The sequence below is a fragment of the Rhinopithecus bieti genome, unplaced genomic scaffold (assembly GCF_001698545.2).
Source record: "Rhinopithecus bieti isolate Rb0 unplaced genomic scaffold, ASM169854v2 scaffold_2723, whole genome shotgun sequence".
NCBI lineage: Eukaryota > Metazoa > Chordata > Mammalia > Primates > Cercopithecidae > Rhinopithecus > Rhinopithecus bieti.
The window spans coordinates 30,633-42,109 of NW_016804119.1; the positions used below are offsets into that span (position 1 = coordinate 30,633).

General features: G+C 48.6%; 1 protein-coding gene across 1 annotated transcript in view; it reads right to left on the reverse strand.

Annotated features, from left to right (window-relative positions):
- Positions 1-379: 379 nt before the first annotated feature.
- The window catches only part of LOC108523571 (actin-related protein 2/3 complex subunit 1A), a 41,383-nt gene continuing 30,285 nt past the window's right edge, over positions 380-11,477 (reverse strand). Inside the window, 6 exon segments of the mRNA XM_083287437.1 lie at positions 380-757; positions 3,026-3,120; positions 6,414-6,519; positions 6,521-6,586; positions 6,588-6,617; positions 7,761-7,940. Coding sequence (XP_083143563.1) covers positions 719-757; positions 3,026-3,120; positions 6,414-6,519; positions 6,521-6,586; positions 6,588-6,617; positions 7,761-7,940 — 516 coding nt within the window. The 3' untranslated portion in view covers positions 380-718.

The following is an 11,477-nucleotide window of genomic DNA, read 5'->3' on the forward strand; positions in this document are numbered from 1 at the left end:
TTCCCCTTCGCCTTCCTCCATGAGTAAAACCTTCCTGAGGCTTCCCCAAAAGCAGATGCGGGCACCACGCTTCTTGTCCAGCCGGCAGAACCGTATGCCAAATAAATCTTTGTCTTAAACAAATTACCCAGTCTCAGGTATTCCTTTATTGCAACACAAAACAGACCAACACAACCTACTTTGCAGAAGTATTGCAACGTTCAGAAATGGTTCTCTCTCACCCCCCACTAAATGGTGCTTTTTGGTTCAAGGTTGTATAGAATGGTGCAATTTAAGAAACCAAGGATCTAAGATTTAGCCTAAAACAAACCTAATTGAATGAAGAATTCACTCATATTTTCTACTAAAATTGAAATACTACAAGGAAACAAAACCAAAACCACATTCAGTTCTTTTATTTAATTTTCTAGTGGACAATTTACATATCTCCCTCACCCTGTCTTTTAAGTTAGTGTGACAATTTTCCATAATAAACTACTTAAAGAGAAGCTTTGGTCAAGAATGGAATGAAATCGCAAAAAAACAAAACAAAACAAAAAAATTACTGCTTTTAAAAAACCAACACTTTCACCAATTTTATATTCAAACAAAACCACACGGCATTGGCGTGATATGTGTTTTCAGTGTTTCCTTGGGGCTGGCTTCCTCGCCATCGTGCCACGGCACAGCTGCGGTCGGCCACAGTTTGTCATGCTGGATGGCGGAGGCTCACTCAGCTTCACATTATCCGGAGGCCCTGGATGGAAGACTCGAGGGTCTTGGAAAAGGTGGGAAGAGCACTCATGTCACTGAGGAGTGTCCACCCTGAGGTTTTCCCCGAGGTAGGTATCACACACTCCCTCCTCCTCAGTGGAGGTGCTGCCTGTCCCCACCCTGAACCTGGCCCTGCCCCACCTGAGACAGGCTCTCCCAGGACTCACCCTGCAGAGACACTCCAGGCCCGGGCTCCCCCTGCTGGCTCCCGCAGGCCAGGTGTCCCTTTTCCCCACTGCTCCACCCACAGGCTGTGGGCACACTCCTCACTCCTGTGTGGTTTTTTTTTTTTTTTTTGAGATAGGGTCTTGCTCTGTTGCCCGAGGCTGAAGTGCAGTGGTGTGACCACAGCTCACTGCAGCCTCCAACTCCTGGGCTCACGAGATCCTCCTGCCTGAGCTTCTCAAGTAGCTGGGACTAACGGCATGCATCACTGCACCTGCTTTTAAAATATATATATACATGTATATTTGAAAATAGAGACAGGGTCTCACTATGTTGCCCAGGCTGGTCTCGAACTCCTGTGCTCAAGACGGGGAAGCAGGGAGGAGAAACGAGCCTCAGGTTCCCAAAGTGCTGGAATTACGGCAGTGGGCCAGCGTGCCTGGCTGCACTGGGCTTTTTTATAGAGATAGGGTCTTGCTATGTTGCCCAAACTGGCCTCAAATTCCTGGCCTCAAGTGATTCTCCCACCTTGGCCTCCCAAGGTGCTGGGATGACAGGCGTGAGCCACTACGCCTGGCTGCCCACAGCTCTTTTTTCTAGTTTCATCTGTGCTTCTGGAGGACCACACCATGGGCAATGCCTCAAAGGCAGTGTGCACTCTCCGAAGCCCAGAGTTGGCCTGGGTGTGCTGCGCTTGCAACTTACGATGCTCGCCTGTGCTTTCTCAACTCCTAGTCCCCTCCCCTCCAAAACCCATCGCAGCTCAGGACGCTGCTCAGGTGCAGCCTTTTCCCCTGCAGCGCGGGCAGTCCACACATCGCCCCAGATTCCTCTGTGTGAAAATAGAGGCACTGGCTTCTCTTCCGAGCTCCGCCGAATCCCCTACCCAGCCCCTGTATTCACTTCTCTCTTCTACCAGACAGGCTTCTTCGGACTGGATAGTCTGAGTGCTCAGCACCATGCATGGCACCCAGGAGACACTTAGTAAATGTTTACTAAATTAATTAGTGTCAGCCATAAATATATATCTATATAGTTAAACCTGGGCTGGTGTCTAATAGGGCCTGTTTCCAAAATAGCACTCCATTTTTCCTCAATAAAATGGACATCTAGAAGTAAAAATTTCAGTTCACTGAGAATGTGCCGTTCACCTGCAGATGACTTCTAGGTTTTAAAGAGATCTCCGGCTGGGCGTGGTGGCTCACGGCTGTAATCCCAGCACTTTGGGAGGCTGAGGCAGGCGGATCACCTGAGGTTGGGAGTTCGAGACCAGCATGACCAACATGGAGAAACCCCATCTCTACTAAAAACACAAAATTAGCTGAGCGTGGTGGCACATGCCTGTAATCCCAGCTACTTGGGAAGCTGAAGCAGGAGAATCTTTTGAACCCAGGAGGCGAAGGTTGCGGTGGGCCAAGATTCCGCCATTGCACTCCAGCCTGGGAAACAAGAACGAAACTCTGTCTCAAAAAAAAAAGAGAGATCTCCAAGGCTGGGCGTGGTGGCTCACGCCTGTAATCCCACCACTTTGGGAGGCCAAGGTGGGCAGATCACATGAGGCCAGGAGTTCAAGACCAGCCTGGCCAACATGGTGAAACCCCATCTGTACTAAAAATACAAAAAACAGCCGGGTGTTGTAGTGTGCTCCTGTAATCCCAATTACTTGGGAGACTGAGGCAGGAGAATTGCTCCAACCCGGGAGGCGGAGGTTGCAGTGAGCCAATATTGCACCACTGCACTGAAACCTAGGCGATAGAACATGACTCTGTCTCAAAAAGAAAGAAAAAAAAATAAGAGAGAGATTTCCAGTTTAATGTCTTATATTAGGATATTAAGCTGTATACCAGATTTAACATTTTGTTTCAAGAATTGAGAAACATTCTTCTCACAAGAGTTTTGTAAAAATATTAGCGGGGTGTGGTGTTGCTTGCCTGTTGTCCCAGCTGCTTGGGAGGCTGAGGTGGGAGGACTACTTGAGGCAAGGAGTTGGTGGCTGCAGTGAGCCATGATTGCGCCACTGTACTCCAGCCTGGGTGACAGAGCCTATCTCTCAAAAAAAAAAAAAGTTTTAACACAAACAAAATTTGTTCTGTTAGGTAGAAAATACCTTGAAATCCCAAATTGTCATGGCTCCATCGATGCCAGTAGTGCAAAATTTGCGACAGTCTTGCTTGTCCACCTCATAAATAGAGACTTGACTGAAAAAAAGCAAAGCAAAAGAGACGGTAAGGTATGTAGTGGAAGTGAACACAACATTCCTGACTAATCGTGTAAGGGCAGCTTAATGAAATGAATTATCTTCTTCTTTATTTTTTAAATAGAGATGGGATAGGGGTCTCACTATGTTGCCCAGGCTGGTCTTGAACTCCTGGACTCAAGTGATCCTCCTGCCTCAGCCTCCCAAAATGCTGGGATTACAGGCATGAGCCACCACACTGCGCCAGGAAATGAATTAACTTTTAACTCCTGATTATGAACTTGTCCACGAACATTAGGCTGCAACAATCTGGCTCAGAAAATACCCCAAAACATTTTATTACCAGATGTCCAGGAAAGACAAAACTGGAAAGGGGAGAAGTTAAGAACCTGCCTTAGTTAGAGTGACTTGGGGAAGCAGGAATGACCCAGCCCACACAGCACGCAAATGCTGGGAGCAGGCTGTGGGCAGCACCACAGCCATGGCGAAAACAATGTTTTTGTTTGTTTTCAAATAAACCAGAGGCATGATGAAGCATGACTGAAATCCAACTGACTCCAAACAAAACCTCTCAAATCAGCCTCCAAGACAGCCAGTGCAGGTAAGCCAACAGCCCTCCGTGAGTTTGAAATGAATCATTATAAATGTTAGCAGCAGACATACCCCCAGACTCCAACCAAGCCAAGCAGGGGAACAGATAAATGAAACAACTTGTCTTAGCCTAATTATCTGGAAAGCTTTCAAGACAATCATCCATTGCTCAGACAATATTTTTCTTTCTCCTCTGAAATGTCTAGAACTTACCCTCCTCTTCCCCGACGCTGGGAAGGGGATGGCAAACTATGGTACACACCGCCTATTCCTGTACAGCCTGTGAGCTTAAAAAAAAAAAGGTTTTACATTTTTATTTATTTATCGAGATGGAGTCTCACTCTGTCACCCAGGCTGGAGTGCAGTGGTGCGATCTCGGCTCACTGCAACCTCTACCTCCCAGGTTCAAGTGATTCTCCTGCCTCAGCCTCCCGAGTAGCTGGGATTACAGGCCCCCGCCACCATACCAGCAAATTTTGTATTTTTAGTAGAGACGGGGTTTCACCATGTTGGTCAGGCTGGTCTCGACCTCCTGACCTCAAGTGATCCACCCACCTCAGCCTCCCAAAGTGCTGGGATTATATGCGTTAGCGTCTGCGCCCGACCCAGCTTTTACATTTTTAAATAGCTGGAAAAAAATTAAAAGAGGACTATTATCTCATGAAATGAAAATTATGTGAAATTCAAATTTGAGTGTCCATAAAGTTTAACTGGAACACACCACCTCATTTGTTTACAGCGTCTGTGCCTGCTTTCCTGCCACAACCACGGAGTTCAGTAGTTGCAATGGAGACCTACGGCCTCTCGGAGTCTAAAATATTTACTATCTGGTCCCTTACAGAAAAAGTTAGCTGACACAGCTCTAGTGCGAAGAGCACCTAATTTCTGCAAATAAAAGTAGACTAATGGGCAAGGGTTTGCCTTTTCCCTTTTCACCTAGAAGTGTCAGAGAGGCAATGAGAGCTGTTTCTTTCCTTAACACTTGGTCTGCACAGAAGCTTAAGAGAAATTCACAAGAAATAACTCAGAGTCATTCAAGACAGAGAAACCTAAAGAATGGAGAGAAGGTGAGTTTTGCTATGGAAGGAGAAACCTGAAGAATGTGGAGAAAAGGTAAGTTTTGCTATGTCTTCAGGTTCTTTTTTTTTTGAGATAGGATCTCACAATGTAGCCCAGGCTGAAGTACAGTGGTACAATCACAGCTCACTCCTCTCAAGTAGCTGGGACTACAGCTGCGTGCCAACATAGCCAGCTAACTTTAAAAAAATTGTAGAGATGGGGTCTTCTGGCTGGGCACGGTGGCTCACACCTGTAATCCCAGCACTTTGGGAGGCCGAGGTGGGCGGATCACGAGGTCAGGAGATCGAGATCGAGACCATCCTAGCTAACAAGGTGAAACCCGGTCTCCACTGAAAATACAAAAAATTGGCGAGGTGTGTCGGCATGCGCTTGTAGTCCCAGCTACTCGGGAGGCTGAGGCAGGATAATGGTGTGGACCCGGGAGGCGGAGCTTGCAGTGAGCCGAGATTGAGCCACTGCACTCCAGCCTGGGTCACAGAGCAAGACTCTGTCTCAAAAAAAAAAAAAAAAAAAAAAAAAAGAGAGATGAGGTCTTGCTATGTTGCCCAGGATGGTACTGAACTGCTGGCCTCAAGCTATCCTCCTGCCTTGGCTTCCCAAAATGCTAAATGCTAGGAGGATTGCAGGCGTGACCATGGTGCCAGGCCCTCTGGTTCTCAATTTTTCCATAGAGCATTTGCAGCCCATTTTACGTGCTGAAGATGAAGCATAAACCTGCATTTCATTATAGTTCTCTCCAAATAGGAAGTCCTAGAGGTTTCCATTACTCCTCCCACCATCAATACCACAACAAAAGCTTCTCAAATAGAAAAGATTTCTCCAATAAGGGAAAATCCCATGGGAACCCAAACTCTGAACACAGTAAACTTAGAATAATCAAGGCATATATTTCTCCTGCCAGATGCTTTTTTCTTTTCTTTTCTTTCTTTTCACCCAGGATGGAGTGCAGCGGCTCATCTTGACTCACTGCAACCTCCGCCTCCCCAGTTCAAGCGATTCTCCGTCTTCAGCCTCGCCGAGTAGCTGGGATTTACAGGTGTGGCCACCACCACAAAGCAAGCTAATTTTCGTATTTTTAGTAGAGACGTGGTTTTCCATGTTGGCTCAGGCTGGTCTGCGAACTCCCCTGGGCCCTCAAGTGGACTCTGCCTGCCTCCAGCCCTCCCAAAAGTGTTGGGATTAAAGGTGTGGCCATCCATATGCCCAGCCCTCTCCGCTCTGACGCTTAAAAATCAGCACTTTCAGGCCCCCAGGCCACGGTGCCTCACGCCTGTAATCCGCAGCCACTTTGGGAAGGCCAAAGGTGGGGGATGCCGCACCACGCATCGGATTGCAACAGGGTCTGCAACAGGCCTCCTGCTGGTGCTGGCCTTGTAATCTGGCACCTTGAAGGAGCAGAATTGACGGCAGGTGGTGGTGACTCCTCCCCCCAATTTGACGAGCTGGAAATGAAAGCCCTGGTGTCGGGAAGATACAGACTTGCTTCCGGCTGCACTTGTCCCTGAAGGAGTGCCTGGGCCCTACGGGGGCATAGAGCTTTTGTAGGAACCAGTAAGGAAATAGCGAGGGGGCGAGGAGGGCAGCCTTGTCACCTGACGCACCTTCTACAGACGGCAGCCTACGTGATTGCTATTCTGGTGCACCGGCGTTCCCGCAAGGCTGTGTTAGCGGTCCTCAGTCCGTGGCTCTCTTGTCCCATGTTGGCGGAAGCGTTCCATGGCAGACATGTTGCGGCTTGAATGCTCTTTTTGGAATGTCTAACTTGGAGACCGAAGGTCAAGGCAGGCCGCGGTCATCGTAAGTTGAAGAGCCATTGGCAGCAGTCATGGCCCTGGAAAACGAGACCTCAGTCAAGTCGGCCTGGAGGAGCACAGCTGCGCACCGCCAGCTCCTTGGCAGAGTGTTACGCATGATAGGCTCTCTTAGCTTTTTTTTATTTTGAAGACTGAGTCCTTGTTCCTGTTGCCGCAGGGCTGGAGTGGCAAGTGGCCCATGATCTCAGCTCACCTGCCCAACCTCTGGTTCCTGGGTTCAAGTGATTCTCCTAGCCTCAGCCTCCCCCAAGTACCTGGGATTGTACAAGGTGCACGCTACGCATGGCCCCTGGCCCCCCTAATTTTTTGGTGTTTGTTTAGTAAAGACCGGTTTAACCATGTTGCCAGGCTGGTCCTCCAGCATCTCCCAACCTCAGTGATCCAGCCTGCCTTTGGCCTCCGCCAACAGTATTGGGATTACAGGCCCCCGTGAGGCCATCCGCGCCCCACCTGCTCTTATCCTTAAAAGTGAGCCTCGCCCGGGCCCGGGCGGTGGCTCAAGCGCTGTAACCCCAGCCACCTCTGGGAGGCCGAGACGGGTGGATCACGAGGTCAGGAGATCAAGACCATCCTGGCTAACATGGTGAAACCCGCGTCTCTACTGACAAAAAACTAGCCCCGGAGCCCGATGGTGGCCGGGCCCCCCTTGAGGCAGGAGAATGGCGTAAACCCAGGAGGCGGAGCTTGCAGTGAGCTGAGATCCGGCCACTGCACTCCAGCGTGGGCAACAGAGCAAGACTCCGTCTCAAAAAAAAAAAAAACAAGTGAGCTCTAAGGCCAGGCATGGTGGCTCACGCCCGCACTTTGGGAGGCCGAGGTGGGCAGATCACCTGAGGACGTGAGTTTGAGACTGGCCTGTCTAACATGGAGAAACCCCATCTCTACTAAAAATACAAATTTAGCCAGGTATGGTGGCACATGCCTGTAATCCCAGCTACTCGGGAGGCTGAGGTAGGAGAATCACTTGAACCCGGGAGGCAGAGGTTGCGGTGAGTCAAGATCACCCACTGCACTCCAGCCTGGACAACAAGAGCGAAACTCTGTCTAAAAAAACAAAACAAAACTGTTCTGCTTTGTGCTAGGGTGACAGAGCACACATTGTTCCCTGTCTGAGCATCACATACAGTGCACCCCGAGGGAGAATGAAGAAAAATACTCACAGCAGCCACGACGCTGTTCTCTGAGACAAATGACACACTCAGGAGTGGCAGGAACTCCGTCTTCAGAGTTGAGACCCTAAACACAAGAACGTTTGTTATCCCAAGATGTAACAGACTATTAGCTTCTTTACAGACACAGATGACAACAAAGGACCCATTCTCACAGGGGCTTCTGCAGTATCAACGGGCACTTATGTTGAAAAGGAGCATCTCTGACCTCAACTCGCAGGCCTCTTGAGCCAGGGGCGGCCCTGGGCTCTGGCTCCGGCTCCAGCCTGGGCTCCTCCCGCCTGCTTCTGAGACCCCGCCCACTCACGACAAGCTGGTTCCCAAAGCCCTGTCTTTGCGCCCATGCCCTTCGACCCCCAGCACAGCTCTAAAGGGATCACCCCCATGATCCCACGGTCCACTTTCCCAGAGGCCACTGCAGCCTAAAGCAGCTTCTCCCTGCTCTTAGCTCCTAGAGCTCTTTCTGTTACTATGACTTGGCAGCAAACACCTGTGCTAGGACCCTCTGCTTGCCTGTGCTCCCCAGAGCTCCGAGAGGGCTGTGGCCACACAGATCTGTGCTGACAGCCAGGCACCGTGTCAGCAACTAGAGCCACCAAGATGAACCAAACGGTCTTAGCCAGGAGCCCACACTCGAATGGGCCATGTGTGTGTATGTGTGCATGCAGGGACATGTGTGTGCATGTAGTTATTCGCTCTTGAGTGTGGCAAAGAGATTACACAGATATGGCAGGCAAACACACTGGCTGATGAGTTAGGAGCACCTCACTTCATGCAAGAAATGATGCATTCAAAAGCTGACTGTGGCTGGGCGTGGTGGCTCACACCTGTTATCTCAGCACTTTGAGGGGCTGAGGCGGAAGGATTGCTGGAGGCAGGAGTTTGAGATCAGCCTGGATAACATAGTGAGACCCAGTCTCTACAAAAAATTAAAAAAAAAAAAAAAAAAAGCCTAGTGTGGTGGTGCACATCTGTGGCCCCATCTACTTGAAAGGCTGAGTTGGGAGGAGCACTTGAGCTCGGGAGTTCAAGGCTGTAATGAGCTATGATTGCAGAACCGCATTCTAGCCTGCGCGACAGAGAGCGTCTCTCTAAATAATAACAAAATAAAAGCTAACTGTACATGTCTCAGGACGCCCTTCATAAAGTTGGCATTGAAGAATGAATGTGTCATCTTAAGCCCTTACTGTGGTATACTTGACTTTTACTACATGAGATATTTATGTTGGAGGAGTGCAAGGGTGGAGCATGTAATCTGACTTGCAGGACTGGAAAAGGGAAAGAAGTCAGTATGAGGGTAGATAGGGACTTGTAATAAGCGTATGCTAAGAACTTACTGTGTCACAATAAACCATATAAAAATTAAGTAACACTGGCATCAAAATACCAAAGTATTATCAAGTGTCAAAAGGCAAATTACCAAATGTATACAAAAACGTATAAAATGTAAAACATAATCTCATTTCTGTTAAAAATGAAAAGATATATAAGTGCTTGTTTATGTAGAGAAATTTTCTGAAAGACTACATTTTATAATGGAGGGGACAATCTTTTTTTATTTTCTTTTTGAGACAGAGTCTTGTTGCCCAGGCTGGAGTGCAGTGGTGCGATCTCGGCTCACTGCACCCTCTGTCTGCTGAGTTCAAGCAATTCTCCTGCCTCAGCCTCGTGGGTAGCTGGGATTACAGGCGCCTGCCACCACGCCTGGCTAATTTTGGTACTTTTAGTAGAGACAGGGTTTTGCCATGTTGGCCAGGCTGGTCTCAAACTCCTGACCTCAGGCGATCTGCCTGCCTCGGCCTCCCAAAGTGCTGGGATTACAGGCGTGAGCCACTGTGCCTGGCCGGAGGGGATAATCTTTAAAAAAATATGTAAAACTAGCAAAAAAACGCACATTTAATCCTGTTAGGAAAAACATCTCATGTCTGAAATATCATGCTGTTTACACTGGGTGACTCTTACTGACCTGACAGGGAGTAAAGGTCACCCAGTGTGATTGATTTTTGATACTCAAGTGGCCATGTCCATCACAAAACCTTTAACGGTGAGTTCCCTTTAGCTATCAATGGAAAAGGATTCACCAGGGAAGAACGAAGATTGATAAAAGAAGGAGGATTCCAATCTTCTCTCTTCCTCCAACATATATTGAACAAAATGAACTCTGATATTTGGCCGGGTACTTTATGGCTGAGTAGACGCACCACTCACAAAGAAGCCACCATAATTAGAGTCCTTCCGGCACACAGCAGAGGAAGTGGCGTCAATGGTTTTTAAGCCTTACTGAATGGAAGGCTCAAATTAATGAAGTCATTGTTTGCTGACTACCCCGAGTAAGAATATATCTCCTATGTAATTTAGGGCCGGTGAATGGCATTTACATTTTGTAAGGAATTCAGAGTGACAGACTAAACTGGCCTTTTTTTTTTTTTTTTGAGCTGGAGTCTTGCTCTCGTGCCCAGGCCGGAGTGTACTGGCATGATCTCGGTTCACTGCAACCTTCACCTCCTGGGTTCAAGCGATTCTCCTGCCTCAGCCTCCCAAGTAGCTGGGACTACAGGCACCGACCACCATGCCGGGCTAATTTTTTTATTTTTGTAGAGACAGGGTTTTACCATGTTGGCCAGGCTGCTCTCGAACTCCTGACCTCAGGTGATCCACCCACCTTGGTCTCCCAAAGTGCTGAGGTTACAGGTGTGAGCCACTGTGCCCAGCATAAACTGGCCCTTTTTAAGCGACCCTTATCAGTAGCAAACCAGGAGGGTTCTTGAAAGGAATCATTATCAGTACTTCCATTAAGAAGTATTTCTGGAAGACCTAGGCCTTAAAAATTTTCCAACCCGAGAATTTGTATCTGTGCCTGTCACAGTAAAGGCTGACTTGCATTTTTTTTTTTTGGAGACAGAGTTTTGCTCTTGTCGCCCAGACTGGAGTGCAATGGCACAATCTTGGCTCACCGCAACCTCTGCTTCTTGGGTTCAAGAGATTCTCCAGCCTCAGCCTCCTGAGTAGCTGGGATTATAGGCACATGCCACCACACCTGGCAAAAAAAAATTTTGTTTTTTTGAGACAGAGTTCTGCATTTGTTGCCCAGGCTGGAGTGCAATGGCGTGATCTCGGCTCACTACAACCTCCACCTCCCGGGTTCAAGTGATTCTCCTGACTCAGCCTCCTGAGTAGCTAGAATTACAGGCATGGGCCACCACGTCCGGCTAATTTTCTGTATTTTTAGTAGAGATGGGGTTTCTCCATGTTGCTCAGGCTGGTCTCAAACTCCCGACCTCAAGTGATCCGCCTGCCTCAGCCTCCCAAAGTGCTGGGATTACAGGTGTGAGCCACTGCGGCTAATTTTTGTATTTTTAGTAGAGACAGGGTTTCACCATGTTGGCCAGGCTGGTCTTGAACTCCTGACCTCAGGTGGTCCACCCATGGCCTACCAAAGTGCTGGGACTACAGGTGTGAGTCACTGTGCCCGGCAAGGCTAATTTTTGTATTTTTAGTAAAGACAGGGTTTCACCATGTTGGCCAGGCTGTTCTTGAATTCTTGACCTTAGGTGATCTGCCCACAGCCTCCCAAAGTGCTGGGATTATAGGCGTGAGCCACCAAGTCCAGCCTGCCTGCAGTTTTGATTGAGTTCTTTTGTTTTTTTTGTTTTTTGAGACCGAGTCTCGCTGTCGCCCGGGCTGGAGTGCAGTGGCCGGATCTCAGCT